At 45.2% G+C, this 15593-nt stretch overlaps 1 protein-coding gene across 1 annotated transcript in view; it reads right to left on the bottom strand.

Moving 5' to 3' along the window:
• The window catches only part of LOC136871762 (uncharacterized), a 305830-nt gene that overhangs the window by 62365 nt on the left and 227872 nt on the right, over window positions 1-15593 (bottom strand). The window contains exons 29-30 of the mRNA XM_068227378.1: window positions 13656-13719; window positions 1059-1243 (exon numbers count right to left, since the gene is read on the bottom strand). Coding sequence (XP_068083479.1) covers window positions 1059-1243; window positions 13656-13719 — 249 coding nt within the window. The remainder of the gene's footprint in view (window positions 1-1058; window positions 1244-13655; window positions 13720-15593) is intronic.

Genomic DNA, 15593 nt, shown 5'->3' with positions numbered 1-15593 from the left:
TCATTCTATTTCAGTTCGTGTTTGCGTACTGTAATGTGTTATTTTAACTTTTAACGTGAATGATATAGGTCTATCTCTGTATTTCAAGCAAAGCAAAGTCACCTCCGTACAGGCCATGAAGGCCCTTGGAGGAATGGGAGGTAAAGGCTTCCTCCATTGTTAACCTCGGCACATGATGGGGTAGAGTGGTTAGCTCTACGCCCGGCCGCCTTTGCTCCCCAGGAATTAACCTGTTACTCATTTTTGGTGTAAGCTGAGTGAACCTCAGGGTCATATGCACTTCCGGAAGTAGAAATCTCGTTTCTTAAATTTTACGACTTCCTGACGGGGATTCGAACCCACATCCTTTCGGGTGAACCGAGCACGCCTTTACCGCCTCGGCCAGGCAGCCCCTCTGTATTTCAAGGCAATGCCTTATTCCATTGTAATCAATATTTTATATAATTTTATTAAAGAATACTGTATTGCAAATTAGATCCACTGATTATTTTAAACTCATAATCATTTTTCATCATCATTTATTTTAAATTCTAGTCAGTAAATATGTTTTTAAATTTTAATTATCGTGTCTTTCGCTACATCTCGTGCCATTAGGGGCCGATGACCTGGCTGTAGGCCCCTTAAAACAACAAGCATCATCATCAGCTCCCAACGTGATGCCCGTCGACTACGTACTACACATGGATAACAGCGACACATAACCGCTCCCATATCCTATTTGCGCATGCCCGATCTTTTTGCAGTGTCTGGACTACGTTGTCTCTATTTTATTAGGTATCGATCATTAGCCTCTCTGACTATTTTATTTACACTTATATTATCATTATTTCCAGTGGGGAAATGTTTTTTATAATTCATTTCAGTTCGTCATCAGGGGCGATAACCTGTGTGGCCCCGTAAAACATGTCGTCGTCGTCACCACCATCATCATCCTACTGGAGAATCGGTAAACAGTTGTGTCACCAGCTGTGTAAGCGAGCGAGTGAGTGAGGAAATGACTGTGTGCCTTTGATTTAACGTACAACGACAAAAGATTTTAAGGATCTACTTTTACTTACGGCTTTGAGTTCCTGCTTGCCCTCAATGACAGTAAGAGCCTGAATGAATTCATCAGACCCGAAGTAGCCGATTTCGTTCCAGAATTCAGGATCGTTAGCCAAGTGGTGCAAGACGATGAAGATGATGTCGTCAGTGGGGATGATGGCCAAGAAATCTTGGATGTCTTGGTGGATGTCACGGGGCTCTGAAAGAAAGTCATCGCATGGTGATTTAATGTAAGAGTTTAAGCGTAATTATAACAAGGATAAAATGAGCTCCGTGGAAACCTAGAGCGGATATATCTATCGGTTCGGTTGTTTCTAAGCACCTAGCCCTTTCCTATCCCATCGTCGTCATAAGACATCTCTGTCGGTGCGATAGTGCAAACTGTAAAATTGGTTTTTTTATGGATGTAGATCTTGAAAATTAACAATCAAGTTCGCAAATGACCAAAGGTATTTGAAATGTAGGTCTGGGGAAGAATGTGGAACATAGGTTGGTTGGAGAACAAAACCAGTGAAAGTGTCATGCAGGAAATTCGAGAGAGGCAAAACTGTGTTATCTGTTGGGATCCGGCTTGGGATCCTGAAAAAGATGGAAATATGCATGCACTTATGCCTAAAGTATGATATTAAAACATGGAAATGTGGTAATTTTTTTTTAGTAAGGTGGCAAGCTGCTCGACTAAGCGGTATATTCCGGGCTGTTAGTGGAGGGATGACGTCGAATGATATTAGTAAACGAGGAAGCATGAATGGAGTTTTCACAGGTATAAAAGTTGGAATACTGGAGGGCTAATTTTAGGGAGCCGAAGACCTAGATGTTTGTCCTCTTAAAACAACGAGCATCATCAGCTAGAGGACTAACTGGCACAAGCATTCATTCGCAAGAAAAGGAATTAAGGATTGTAATAATTTATCAAGGGAAATGTTTAAAAAAGTTCCAAGTTCCTTCAAATTATTTGAGAAAATATTGGTAAACGACTGGTAAGGAATCTGCCACCCGGGCGACAGTGCTAAGTGCAATGTAATGAATGTACTAGGGTTGCGCACTATGTCCCTTTTTCGGTGCAGAGTTCTATTCCACTGTTCCGGAACACCGAGTGTCAAATGTATCGAAAAATTCTCAAGCGAACCCACTGCGGGTGGAGGACGCACATGTAGAATACACACGCCGTATCCCCTGTCTGTCGTAAGAGGCGACTAAAAGGGGCGACTTAGGCGCGGATATGGAATGCGGTTTGGTATAATATGGTGGACCTCCTGTGGATGGGAGGGGCTGAATACATTCACAGGTAATCCCTGCCTGTCGTAGGAGGCGACTAAAAGGGTCATGTACGTGCTGCTCGGGGATTGGCCTCTTACGTCTGCGATTACGCCCAAAAGCCCGCAATTGACCACCCAGGAATCTTGCGGGTGGGAGCGCCATGTACCCTGGTAGTAGTATCCGCCTGAAAACACAGGTCCCCGCACAGCCGAATGCCAGGAGGACATATTATTATTTAGTATTTATTCTTTTTCTCGCTATATTTAGTGCTCTGTACACGTTATGGGTACATGCTATTGCGGGTGAGTGGAGGAAGGGAGTCTTAGTGCTCATTGCCTCAGTCAGCCCGTATTAGGCATCGTCCAACATCGGACCCCGGGCAGTACCTGCTACGACCAGGTCGGTATTGCCTTGGCTCCTTGGTTCGGCTACAGAGACCCCTGATCGGAGTGGTTGGCATTCGGGGAGGAGGTTTTCGGGCATGGATTCGAAACGAAGTCGCCTCTCCCAAGGTGGTCCCCCACCGAAGTCTTTAACTTTTGTTCCATGACAGGTTCAACTCCCTGGGAACATGCGCAGCGTGAAGGACTGGGATACAGCTTCCCTAGGTTTCTGGTCGCTACCATAACCGATGGGCATGATTTTAAGCTGGTAAAGTTGATCCGTTTTAGTAGACACATTGAAGGCGTCTACGGCGAACTTGAGGATCTCAAGAAAATGCGCAAAGTTAGTTTGCTATTGAAGACTCGTATAGTACTGCAAGCTGATCAGTTGCTCAAATGCGATCACTTTGGCGAAATCCCCGTCAAAGTGGAGCACAAATCCTTGAATCTGGTTCACGGAGTCATTTTTCACCGCGATCTTACTTTGAATACCGACGACAAGTTGATGGATGACATGAAGAACCGTGGCGTTACACACGTCCGGCGCATTACGCGCGAAGTCAACGGCGAAGACGTTGCCACTGGTGCCTTCATTGTTTCTTTCAAGTTGTCACTGTTATCAGGGAAAGTCAAGTTAACAATTTATCGTTGCCGTACATCTTGCCTCCTATGCGATGCTATCAATGCCAGCGATTCGGACATATGGTATCTCGTTGTTTGAATCCGTCTGTCTGTGGTATATGTGAGCGAAGTAGCTCACGGCGCGGAGGAGTGCACAGCTCCGTACAAGTGCACTAACTGCTCTGGTTTTCATTCTCCTCCGGATCGGAACTGTCCGATGTATCTGAGTGAGAAAAAGACCAAAACCCTGGATGGTCTTTCATACCAGGAAGCGCGCCGTAAGTTTAATTCCACGAATACACCTGCCCGTACAGTCGACTATAGCATGATAGCTCAGAGTCTTCCAGGTTCATCATTTACGACATCGTCACCTGTGCTGATCGCTGCGCCCAAGGCGACTGTTGCTCCACAGAGCAACGTCGCAAAGAGTAAAAGCTCGAAGAGGGGAACACCCCACCTTCGACCAACTACAAGCTTAGAACTGCTAGCCGGCACAGCAAGGGAAGAAGGCTAATTCCCTCCCCCTAAGTGTTCTGCGAGAGCCGTGCCCCAGGCGGCGGAAGTGGCATCGTCGAGAAGGGCTGGAAAACCAACTCCTAGCCGGTCTAAACCCGGAAAGAAGGCGGCGAAGAATAATGCCCTTACCGGGCGCTCTCGCACATCCCCTTTGAAAGAGAAATCATGCACTCCGTTGGGAGGGTATGAGTCTGCACCAGCAAGTATTCCTGCTCTAAAACCTGTGCTCGACCCTCGCAGGGGAACTTCCTCACCCGGAAAGTGTAGAAGTTCTGGGCGTCTTCCCCGCCGTCTGTCAATGACGGGATGGATGTCGCGCGTCATTTACAGCTAGGGATGAAGTTGTTGATAGTGTTTAGGCTTACAAGCATATTGTCGCTCATAACCTAACACTCCTTTAATAGTCCACACTACGGCACAGTTACAGTGGAATTGTAACGGTTATGACAGGCAACCTACTGAGCTACATCAGCTCATTAGTGAGTACGCAGCGAGTATAGCCTGTATTACGGATACAAACTTCAGACCAGGTCATCATTCGGTCTTGAGAAATGTCAAGCTCTGCTCGACGGAACGATAGATATTATGCCCACCAGGCGTTTGGTGGCGTGGGTATTTTTGTTCGTTCTGATACCTATAGCGATGAGGTTCCTCTAAGAACCCCACTTGAAGCAATTGCAGTGCGGGTACCCCTGCTTGTTATAGCAACAGTGTGTAACGTTTATTTCCACCAGGCCAGCCTCTTAAAATCTGATCTAATAGATCAGCTTCCACCTCCCTTCCTCTTGTTGGGAAATTTTAACGTCCATCACCCTATATGGGGCTCTGGGACGCCTTGCCCCCGGGGTCGAGAGCTGAAAAGATTAGTTACAGAGCTGGGTTTATGTATTTTGAACACAGGGGAACCAACTCACTTTAGTGTAGATTGTACCGGGTGGTACACCTTTACGCCGCACATTTGAATTTTCCGCCTTAAAGTACTCCTCTACAGGAGAAACTCTGAACTTTAAACTAGATCTGCTTAAACTTTTCCTCTGGAAATGTCACTATTTGCATTTCGACGTGTTTTTGTTTATTATTTATCAAGAAGTTTGAACATCCTCTCATAGATGTCACTGCATAAGAACTGTGATCATGCACCCTGGTGCGAAGTGAAGAAATTTTGTACTCATAAGTTTTGCCCTTGCTAAATTTCGTTCTTTCATTTGTGGGTTGGCAAGATTAATCTTTCTTTCCGCCAGGTTTGAACTTAGCCAATCCAGAATTTCTGTAATTAATTTCCCACCAATCATAGATGTCTTCTTCGATTTTGTGTGTAACTGTGTACTGTAGCCATTAAAAGCCTGTGGGTGTGTCTTAATTATTCATGAAAGGTTTCGAATCTTCCCCGAGGATATAGAAACTCTTAATCTTCTTGTCTCTCGGCCAATTCATCAACATCTAACTCAGTGTATGGACGTGTAGCAGGAGGCGGGAAGCGCCTCCTTCTTCAGACAGCAGTTCTTCAGTAAGGTAATGGCCGCTTAAGATCTTTATTTCTTGCTAGCTCAGCAGTTTAACCCGCGTAGAAGGTCCGAAACCTTTACCATGTAACCCAACTCTATAAACATGTACATTTCTTTCAGTTTATGTAAAAACTTCATACACCTTTTAACTGTAAATCGGGGATAGAGAGTGCTTTACCCTCTCGATCTCCCCTTCATTTTGATTTGAGGTGACTACGTTTTACTAACCGATATTCTACTCCTCCTTCATGTGTTAAATTTATTCAGTATACGAGTCACCTCCATAGTTTGGGAATAGCCCCTGTTTCATCGCCTAGTGCCTCTTAGGTTTGAAGAAGTTACATGTAGGAGTGCGAATTCACGCCTGCATTCATCTTTGCATTTTGGGCCAGTTAATTAACCTATTCTTTTTCTACCAAGGCCAGGTAGGTTGGGTACAAGATACTCCGTTTCATTTTGTGTATGCTGTGCCTTGATGGCAATTTAGCCTGGTATTGCCTTTAATAGGCTTGGAAAACTGAGAGCGGGTCAGCTCTTTAAAGTATTTGGATATGTGCCTCTAGGAGGCTTGACATTGCTCGGTGGGAGCAAGTGCTACAGGTTATTAGGGGTTTTCTGCCCTTTGGCAAATATGTGCTTGTGAGCTGAGAGCTCATAAATCGTAAAACTTGGGGCTCGAATTCCAGAATGTTAAATTGTCTCTAAATCTTGTTCTTTCCTGGTCTTGTACCTGATTGTCGGTTATTTGTTGACTTCTTGTTATTTGTTAAATTTTGAAATTCTGTGTGAAAATTTTTAAGATTTCCTATTTTCGAAAATATAACATTTAATGAAATTTTAATTAATATCTCGGCTTGGTAGTTAGACCCATTCAGCCCGGCATCTTCTTTCACCTCCGCTGCTCCACAGACACCTCGGAACATATATTACGGCACATATTCTGGCATAGACGTAAGTCGATGCAGCCAAACGTAGGTTCCGCGTTTAGGTGGAATACACACAATGATCTCTGTGACAGTGGCCATTTTGTTATCATCCTTACATTTTTGAAACAAAAGTCCGTCGATGGATTCTTAAACATGCTGATTGGCCAAAATACACATCAGACGCGAGGAAATAACTTACATCACACATGTTATTCTTGCTGCTGAGGAGTCCATGTCGTCTTTCTTTCTCAGGGATTCCTCGCCAAAACCTCGTACCTTTATGGAACGAAAAAATCGCATAGCACTCAAAGAATGTCGTCGCCCTCATAAACGTTATCGTAGATAGCCTACTGTGACCAACTTGGTAACATTTAAACAACTCCGCGCTAAGAAGCGTTTTCTTATTCGCCTAAGTGAGAAAACTTCGTTGGAGAGATATGTGTCGTTTATGACGTCACAAACTCCATCATCGCAAGTGTGGACTAATCTTCGACGTATTTCGAGTATCCAAGGATTATCTTATGTACCGGGAATTTCCATTGCAGGCAATATCGTCACTGAAATACTCACGATTGCTAGCCATCTAGCTAGCCATTTCGCGGATGTGGCCGGCTCCGGGAATTATCATCGCGATTTCCTCGCTCTGAAGCGAGAGGCAGAATGTCATCACATCAGTTTTGCCACGCAAGCTTCAGAGGACTTTCACGTGCCCTTTACGGAGTGGGAATTCCGCAGCGCCTTAGCGCTTTGCAATAAAACGTCTCCTGAACCAGACAGTATCCATAACCAGATGTTGAAACACATTAGTGAGGACAGTCTTCTGTATCTCCTTCGTGTGTTCAACCGAATCTGTGGGGGGAAGGGTATTTTCCGTCTCAGTGGCGAGAGGCAATAATAATTCCTGTCCTCAAGCCTGACAATGATCCTAAGTATGCACGAAGCTACAGACCTATTTGTCTTACTAACTGCATGTATAAGCTATTTGAGAGGATGGTAAATCGCCGACTTGTGTGGTGTCTGGAGAAACAAGGACCCCTTTCCGAGTACCAGTGTGGATTTCGAGCCGCTCGATCGACCACTGACCACCTGGTACGCCTGGAGAGTCCTATGTAGGATGCGTTTCTCCAAAAACAGCAATTGGTGCCTGTTTCCCTTCACTTACAGAAATCCTACGATACCACATGGCATTATGGTATCCTTTCAGTCCTGCATCAATGGAAATTCCGGGGTAACTTGCCGGTATTTATTGCGAATTTTTTATCCCTCCGTCTATTCCATGTCCGAGTAGGGAGGATGTATTCGCAATACCACGTTCAAGAAAATGGAGTCCCACAGGGATCGGTTTTAGTGCCTCTCTGTTCGCGATTGCTATAAACGGTACTATCGCTGGTGCTGGTTCAGCAGTAATACCGTCGCTGTATGTTGACGATTTTGCACCGCACTATAACTCGCGTAATATCGCAGTTGCAGAGCGAAAATTACAGCAAGCTGTTAGGAGAGTGGAGCAGTGGACCTTAGAACATGGCTTTCGGTTTTCACCGCGAAGACCTCTGTTGTCCACTTTTGTCGTCAACGTACTCTTCACCTTCGTCCTGAAATTTATCTAGGAAATGTTGCTCTTCCTGTTGTTGACACTTATCGATTTATTGGGCTCCTTTTTGATAGCAAATTGTCGTGGGAGCCAGACGTGCGGCAGCTAAAAGTGCAATGCACCAAGAGGCTGAATCTCTTGAGGAGTTTCTTAGCACCACTATTTGGGGGGGCTGACCGCGCGGTGCTCCTACGATTTTACAGGGCACACATCTTATCGAGGTTATACTACGGGAGTGCTGCATATAGTTCAGCAAGACCAAGTGTTCTTGCGAAGATGAACAGCATCCACCACGGCGGGGATAGTTTGGCGAATGGAGCTGTTCGTAAAAGCCCAATCGCCAGCCTGTTTACTGAGTATTGTGTGCCGCCTTTACACCTGGGGCGCCAGCAAATGCTGTTTTCGTATGCTGCAAATTTGCGACAGATGCCACTTCATCCGAGCTATCCTTGCGTGTTCAACCATGGCAACCGTTTGCTGTCCGCTGCTTGTCGTCGAATAACGCGGCCGTTTGGAGTACGCTTGAATAGCAGTTACAGATTGTATGATGTACCTTCAGTTATTCGCATTGTCAGACAACCAAGTGGGGTACCTCCGTGGGTCGGACGCCGACCTGAAATAATCCTGGATCTGCACACTGGCCCGAAGGAAAACACGGACCCCTTGATTTATCGGAGGTTCTACCTGTCCGTTGTTGCCCGCTATCCAGGTTCAGTCGTCGCCTACAGGGATGGTTCACGGACAGATACGAAGGTGGGCTGTGCGTTCGTTGTCGACAATGATAGGCTCCTTTTTGCTCTCCCGGAAACTTGTAGTGTGTACACAGCAGAGCTCTATGCTATCTGTGCAGCTCTGCGGTACGCACTGTACAATGAGCGCCGACACTTTCTTGTGTGTACTGACTCCTTGAGCTCGCTACTGTCTATTGGTAACTGTTTCTCTCGGCACCCTCTGGTGCAGCGGATCCAGGACCTGCTGGCCGTGTGTTCGGATGCCGGCACCAGAATCACGTTTCTGTGGCTCCCAAGCCACATGGGCATACAGGGAAACTAGTTAGCAGATCAGGCTGTCAAGGAGGCAGTTACACTGCCCCCGTTGTCTTTCAAGGTTCCAGCAAGTGATATTCGCTCTCAGCTGAGACATCTGGTTATGTCCCATTGGGAGATGGAGTGGCAGGCCATTCCACTTCCCAATAAGCTGAGAGAGATAAAAGGAACAACGAAGGTATGGAGGACTTCCCTTCGGGCTTCGCGGAAGGAAGCCGTGGTATTATGTCGTCTTCGGATCGGCCACGGTATCTTGACTCACTCGCATCTTTTGAAAGGTGAACCCCCTCCGGTGTGTACCTACGGCGACCATCTTACCGTGGTACACATCCTTACGGAGTGTGTGGACCTGGTCGATCTGCGCTGTAGTCTGAACCTTCCGGGTACCATCTCCTTATCTTGCGAGATGACGAGCAGTCAGCAGACCTCGTCATCCGTTTTATGAGGGATAGTGGTCTGTTGATGTCCTTTGTCCTTGTGTTTTGTGTCATTTGCGCTTTTATCCCATTGACTTCATTTAAGTTTGTGTTGCGTATTTTAATGTGTTATTTTAACGTCCAACGTAATATATGTGTATATATTTGTACCAGCAGGCAATGCCTTATTCCTTTGTTTCGTATTTTCTCTTATTTTATTAGAAAGTAAGGCATTGCGTATTAGATCCACTGAATGTTTTAATCTCACCCTCATTTCTTCATCACCTGTGTTTTTAAACTCTAGTCAGTGGATACGTTTTAAAATTTTAACTTCATATCTCATGTCGTTCGTCTCGTTCCATTAGGGGCCGATGACCTTCGACGTTAGGCTCCTTAAAACAACAAGCATCATCATCATCATCGACTACGACAGTGCAGCATATTGCTCAGCAAGATCAAGCGTGCTTGCGATGCTGAATAACATCCACCACATCGGGGTTAGGTTGGCAACGGGAACTTTTCGTACAAGCCCCGTAGCTGCCTGCTCGCTTAAACTGGTGTGCCACCTTTACACCTGAGGCACGCAGCTCCTTCTGTCGTATGCTGCAAATTTGCGACAGATGCCACTTCACCCGATATATCTTTGCGTATTCAACAGTGGACACCGTGAACTGTACGCTGCTTGTCCTCGAGCAACGCGGCTGGTCGAAATATGCTTCGATAGCAGTAACAGATTGTTTAACGTACCTTCGGTTCCTTGCCTTGTTAGACAACCAAGTGGTGTACCTCTGTGGGTAGCAGGACGGCCTGAGATCATCCTGGACATGCACACAGCCTGAAGGAAAATATGGACCCTTCGATTTATCCTGTCCGTTGTTGGCCGATATCCAGGTTCAGTCGTCGTTTACCAGGATGGTTCAAGGACAGAATCGAAGGTGATCTTTGTGTTCGTTGTCGACAATGATAGGTTTCTTTTCGCACTATCCGATGGGGGCCGACATTTTCTTCTGTTTCTGACTCCTTGAGCTCGCTACTGTCTATCGGTACCTGTTTCCCTCGGCACCCTTTGGTGCAGCGGATCCAGGACCTGTTGATCGGGTGTTCGGGTGCCCGCCCCAGAGTCACGTTATGTGGCTCCCAAGCCACATGGGTGTAGAGGCAAGTGAATAAGCAGATAAGGCTGCCAAGGTGGCAGTTACACTGCTCCCATTGCCTTACAAGGTTCCAGCAAGTGATATTCGCACTCACCTGGAACGTCTGGTTATGTCCCATTGGGGAATGGAGTGGCCGGCCATTCCACTTCCAAATAAGCTGAGAGGGATACAAAGAACAACGTATGTATGGAGGACTTCTCTGCGGCTTCGCGGAGGGAAGCAGTGGTATGTGTTGTCTTCAGATCGGCCACGGTGTCCTCACTCCCATATATTGAGAGGAGAAACCCCACCGGTATGTACTTGCAGCGATCATGTTACCGTGGTACACATCCTTAGGGAGTGTGTGGACCTGGTCTATCTGCGCCGTAGGCTTAACCTCTCCCGAGTACAATCTCCATTATCCTGCGAGGTGACGAACAGTCAGCAGTCCTCGTCATCCGTTTTATGAGGGATAGTTGTCTTTTTTTTATCGTGTGTGATGATGTCCTTTGTCCTAGTGTATTTGCGGTAATTGCGCTTTTTTCCCATTCACTTCATTTTAGTTTGTGTTGCGTATTTTAAGGTGTTATTTTAACGTCTGACGTGAATTATATATATAATCTGTAATCCAGCCAATGCATTATTCCGTGGTTACCTGTATTTTCTCGTGTTGTTGTTTGAGTCATCAGTCCATAGACTGGTTTGATGCAGCTCTCCATGCCACCCTATCCTGTGCTAACCTTTTCATTTCTACGTAACTACTGCATCCTACATCTGCTCTAATCTGCTTGTCATATTCATATCTTGGTCTACCCCTACCGTTCTTACCCCCTACACTTCCTTCAAAAACCAACTGAACAAGTCCTGGGTGTCTTAAGATGTGTCCTATCATTCTATCTCTTCTTCTCGTCAAATTTAGCCAAATCGATCTCCTCTCACCAATTCGATTCAGTATCTCTTCATTCGTGATTCGATCTATCCATTTCACCTTCAGCATTCTTCTGTAACACCACATTTCAAAAGCTTCTATTCTCTTTCTTTCTGAGTCAGTTATCGTCCATGTTTCACTTCCATACAATGCCACGCTCCACACGGAAGTCTTCAAAAACATTTTTCTAATTCCGATATCAATGTTTGAAGTGAGCAAATTTCTTTTCTTAAGAAAGCTCTTCCTTGCTTGTGCTAGTCTGCATTTTATGTCCTCCTTACTTCTCCTTACTTCTCGTATTTTATTTGAAATAAGGCATTGTGAATTAGATCCACTTATTGTTTTAATCTCATACTCTTTTTTTCTTCATCACCATTTTTTTAAAAATCTAGTCAGTGGATACATTTTAAAATTTTTACTTCATAACCATGTCGTCCATCTCGTTCCATTAGGGGCCGATGACCTTCGATGTTAGGACCCTTTAAACAAGAAGCATCATCATTCTCAAGCGAGACTGAGACAGTCACTCGCTGTCCCGTCAGAAGCGCCATTATGCACTGTCCTCCGCCTACTAGCTAAGTATCAATACGGCCTGTGTGTCGCCCGGTGCTGGAGTGTTTCGTGTTCCGTCACATAATCGCATACTCTTTGTTCTGTGAGTTCCGTTGCACCGGCAACTGGCCTTCGGTACATGCGAATAACGTAATGTTTTGTTTTTTCATCTATTTTGTAAGAGTGTTTTCACTGAAGCCTAGTAACGTAACCGTACGAAAGACGGTAATCTTTGCAAAATGTCGCATCGGAATCCTGTTGAAGACTTTTTTACTTGAATAAACCCGGACAGAGTGAAATGCAATTTATGTTCTTCTATTTTGTCTGCAAAGGGATCTTCCACCCGCACTATGAAAAGACATTTTAAACTTAAACATCCCACAGTTCTTATTTTCTTTTTCTACTTGTATATTATATTGTGTTTAAGTTTTATACTCGTGTTCTGCTTGTGTCGTTTTATTTTTAATCTCCAGTCCCCCTTGTATATAGTGTTTAATTTTTAATCTCCGTGTTTTGCTTGTATGCGTTAATTTTTATTTTTGTGTTCCGCTAGTATATTGTGTACATACATATAGTACTGATGAATGTTTCAACTGTGCGAGTATGCTTTTAATTGGTGAAAAAACAGTGTGTCATTTCTAAATACATGTACTGCCAGTGTAATTGTAGCAGTTGTATTTCAGAGTGAATGAAAACATTCGTATCATAAAAACAAAATTTAGACATGATTTTTTGGGTGTGTAATTCATTCAGAGTTCCAACTGCTTTTTCACGTGCTGTGAAGTTTTATCCTGGCACTAATTACTGACAATACATGCCGATACATTCAACTGGTGAAAATATCCTTTGATTAGTTACTTTTAAACAACTGTACTGCCATTGTAACCGTGGTATGTATATTTCATATTGACCGAAACATTCTTAATTTAAAAGCAGCCTTTAAACGTGAGTATTGGGCGCGAATTTCAGTGTTCCAACTGTTCCTTCACGTTCCGTGCAGCTTTATCCTGGGCCGTAACTACACACAGCACGTCCGTTACAGCATCCCTTTCGCGCGTCCGCGGAGCATGTTATATTGCCTCGCGGAGTTCTCTCTACTGCGCAGTTACAGCCTCGTGTGCCGTGTACCGGCACACTACCGAAACGCTCCACCTCAAGCTCCCGATGTTCAGGAACAACTGACTGCTCCGGTCTGCCCAACCCTACTATATACGTACTAGAGTCAATATGTTCATGGACTGGCACTAACCGTTCAAGGATCACATTGTCTTTGACCTGCCTTTTCGCGTCCTTTTTCCCCTCACGGAGTTCTTTCTACTGCGCAGTTACAGCCCCATGTGCCGTGTACCGGCAAACTGTACCGAAACGCTCCACCTCAAGCTCCTAACAGTTCAAGGATCACATTGTCTTTTGACCTGCCTCTTCGCGTCTTTTTCCCGCTGTGGTGATCCGGGCGATTTCGACTTGATCATCTCAAACGTTTCACTAGAAAATTTGTCTAACTATTAGCGGAACTTGAAATTTGCCCGTTGCTCATACCAGGATATTCTCGCCCGTATTCCTGCTTATAACGAATGCACGCAACAGCTTCTTGCTGGGGCTAGCGAAGAACTGTCACGGCAACATCCCGTGGTGCAACATCTCAGCTGTAGTGCACGACAGCGACACCAGAGGGCCAGTTCACGAACTTAATGACTCTACTTCGTACAGCAAATAATGCTATAGGACACTTACCGCGTGGCAAGACGGCTCCACAGGCGAGGCCGACGATGGCGACGAAAACAAGAGCGAACTTCATCTGTAAACGGAAGCATTCAGTGTGTTATATGTAGTGATGCGATTTCTGTTAGGCCCTATCAGAAAAATTCCACATTTTACGCCCTAAAAATACCTAAATATGAAATAAAAACGTGGAAACTTAAGAGAAAGGAAATTAAGCATTGCCCAACATTTACATATAAGATCAGCAGCAAACTGGCCAGATTCCTAACATTTCTGTGTCCTTTCTATGTTCACAAGTTGCTGCTCGAGAAATATTCAAATTTCTTTGTAGTCAAAGACAATTGAAAGTAACCAGTCAGAAACCAAACCACTTGGCATTCTTGGCATCCTATTCGTAGAACGTCTAAAACTCTTATGATATGGCAAAAAACAATGCTTTTTTTTACGAGTTTTGCTCAATAATGTTATACGACAAAATAATGTGCAGTCTGCAATCATATAATCAAAATGTGTTTAGATCTATGCCTGTACTGTTAGAGAAGTCTTCGTCATGGACACGTATGTTTTCTATCCCCTGTCTGCCGTAAGAGGCGACTGAAAAAGGCCACAGGGGCTCTCAGTTTGCGAGCGTCGGTGTGTGACCACGGGGCCCGGCCCTTAGCTGAGTCCTGGCATTGCTTCCACTTACTTGCGCCAGGCTTCTCACTTTCATCTATCCTGTCTGGCCTCCCTTGGCCACCTCTTGTCCTTTTCTGAGCCCGACGGTATTAGAGAATTCGAGACCTAGGAAGTCTTTCATTTTGACGCCCTTCGTGGCCTTTGTCTTTCTTTGAGCTGTACCTTCATTTTTTGAAATGTCGTATTCCTTCCATTGTTTCTCTGTGAATTCTGTTATTTAGGGGATGGTTGCCTAGTTTTACTTCTTCCTAAAACAATAATCACCACCAACACCAGCAGCCGTGTTTTCTCTTCTGCTGATACGGTGCAAATCTCAGCGAAACGTAAAGAATTTATCTTCGATTCTTTTTGACAAGCTGAGAACGATTGACGAATCTGCGAAGGTATCGAAGGCTTCCTTTTGGGCTTTTCGAAGGAAAGCAATGGTATTATGTCGTCTTCGGAATGGTCACAGTATAGCAACGCACTCCTAATTACTGAAGACCACGAACCTGTTACGCAGGCGTAGCAGGGGGAGAGGTGCTACTCCCACGTGGCGCGTCCCAGGTGGCGGATAGGGGGGTCCTAACCGGCTTGCCGGCGGACTTGAGGGAAATAAAATACCTCTCGCGGACCAAACACACACCCCCTGTGGGTGGGGGAGGCTGACGAATAATACACCCACGGTATCCCCTGCCTGTCGTAAGAGGCGACTAAAAGGGGCGACCAAGGGTTGATTGTATTAGAACCATGAAACTACTTGTGATTAGTACCACCACGCGGAGAACACCAAGGGTTGCTTTTACTTGTGCGTAGTACCACTACATTGGGTACGAAATTGGTTTGTGATCAGTAGCACACAGGAGCACCGCGCGGTCGGCTTTTGCAGTACTTGTGATTAGTACCACCATATGAGCAGGACCATGGGATGATAGCTACCATGGTTCTGCCTTGCCTATGATTAGTACCCACTATATGAGGAACACCACGGGATAGGGAGAGGTCCCTGTGGTTAGTACTCTTATGTGATGAACACCATAGGTTTGCGTTGCCTGTAAATGGTGCCGCAAAGTGAGAAAAACATAGGTCTGTATTATGTCGAATTTCATAAGCTCTGAGTAGTACAATAATGTGTGGAATGCCGCAAGTGTCTGCTGCTTTTGATTAGTACCGCAACAGAACAAATACCATGGTTCTATTCTGATAGCGATCAGTACCGTTATGAAGGGCGGATAACTGCGATTTAGGACCCCCTTTTGACTGCACGCATAATCGATTCCGTGTTATGCTATA

The sequence above is a fragment of the Anabrus simplex genome, chromosome 4, assembly GCF_040414725.1.
Source record: "Anabrus simplex isolate iqAnaSimp1 chromosome 4, ASM4041472v1, whole genome shotgun sequence".
Classification (NCBI taxonomy): domain Eukaryota; kingdom Metazoa; phylum Arthropoda; class Insecta; order Orthoptera; family Tettigoniidae; genus Anabrus; species Anabrus simplex.
Note: the sequence above shows the minus strand (reverse complement) of the source record. Positions and strands in the feature narration are given on the sequence as shown.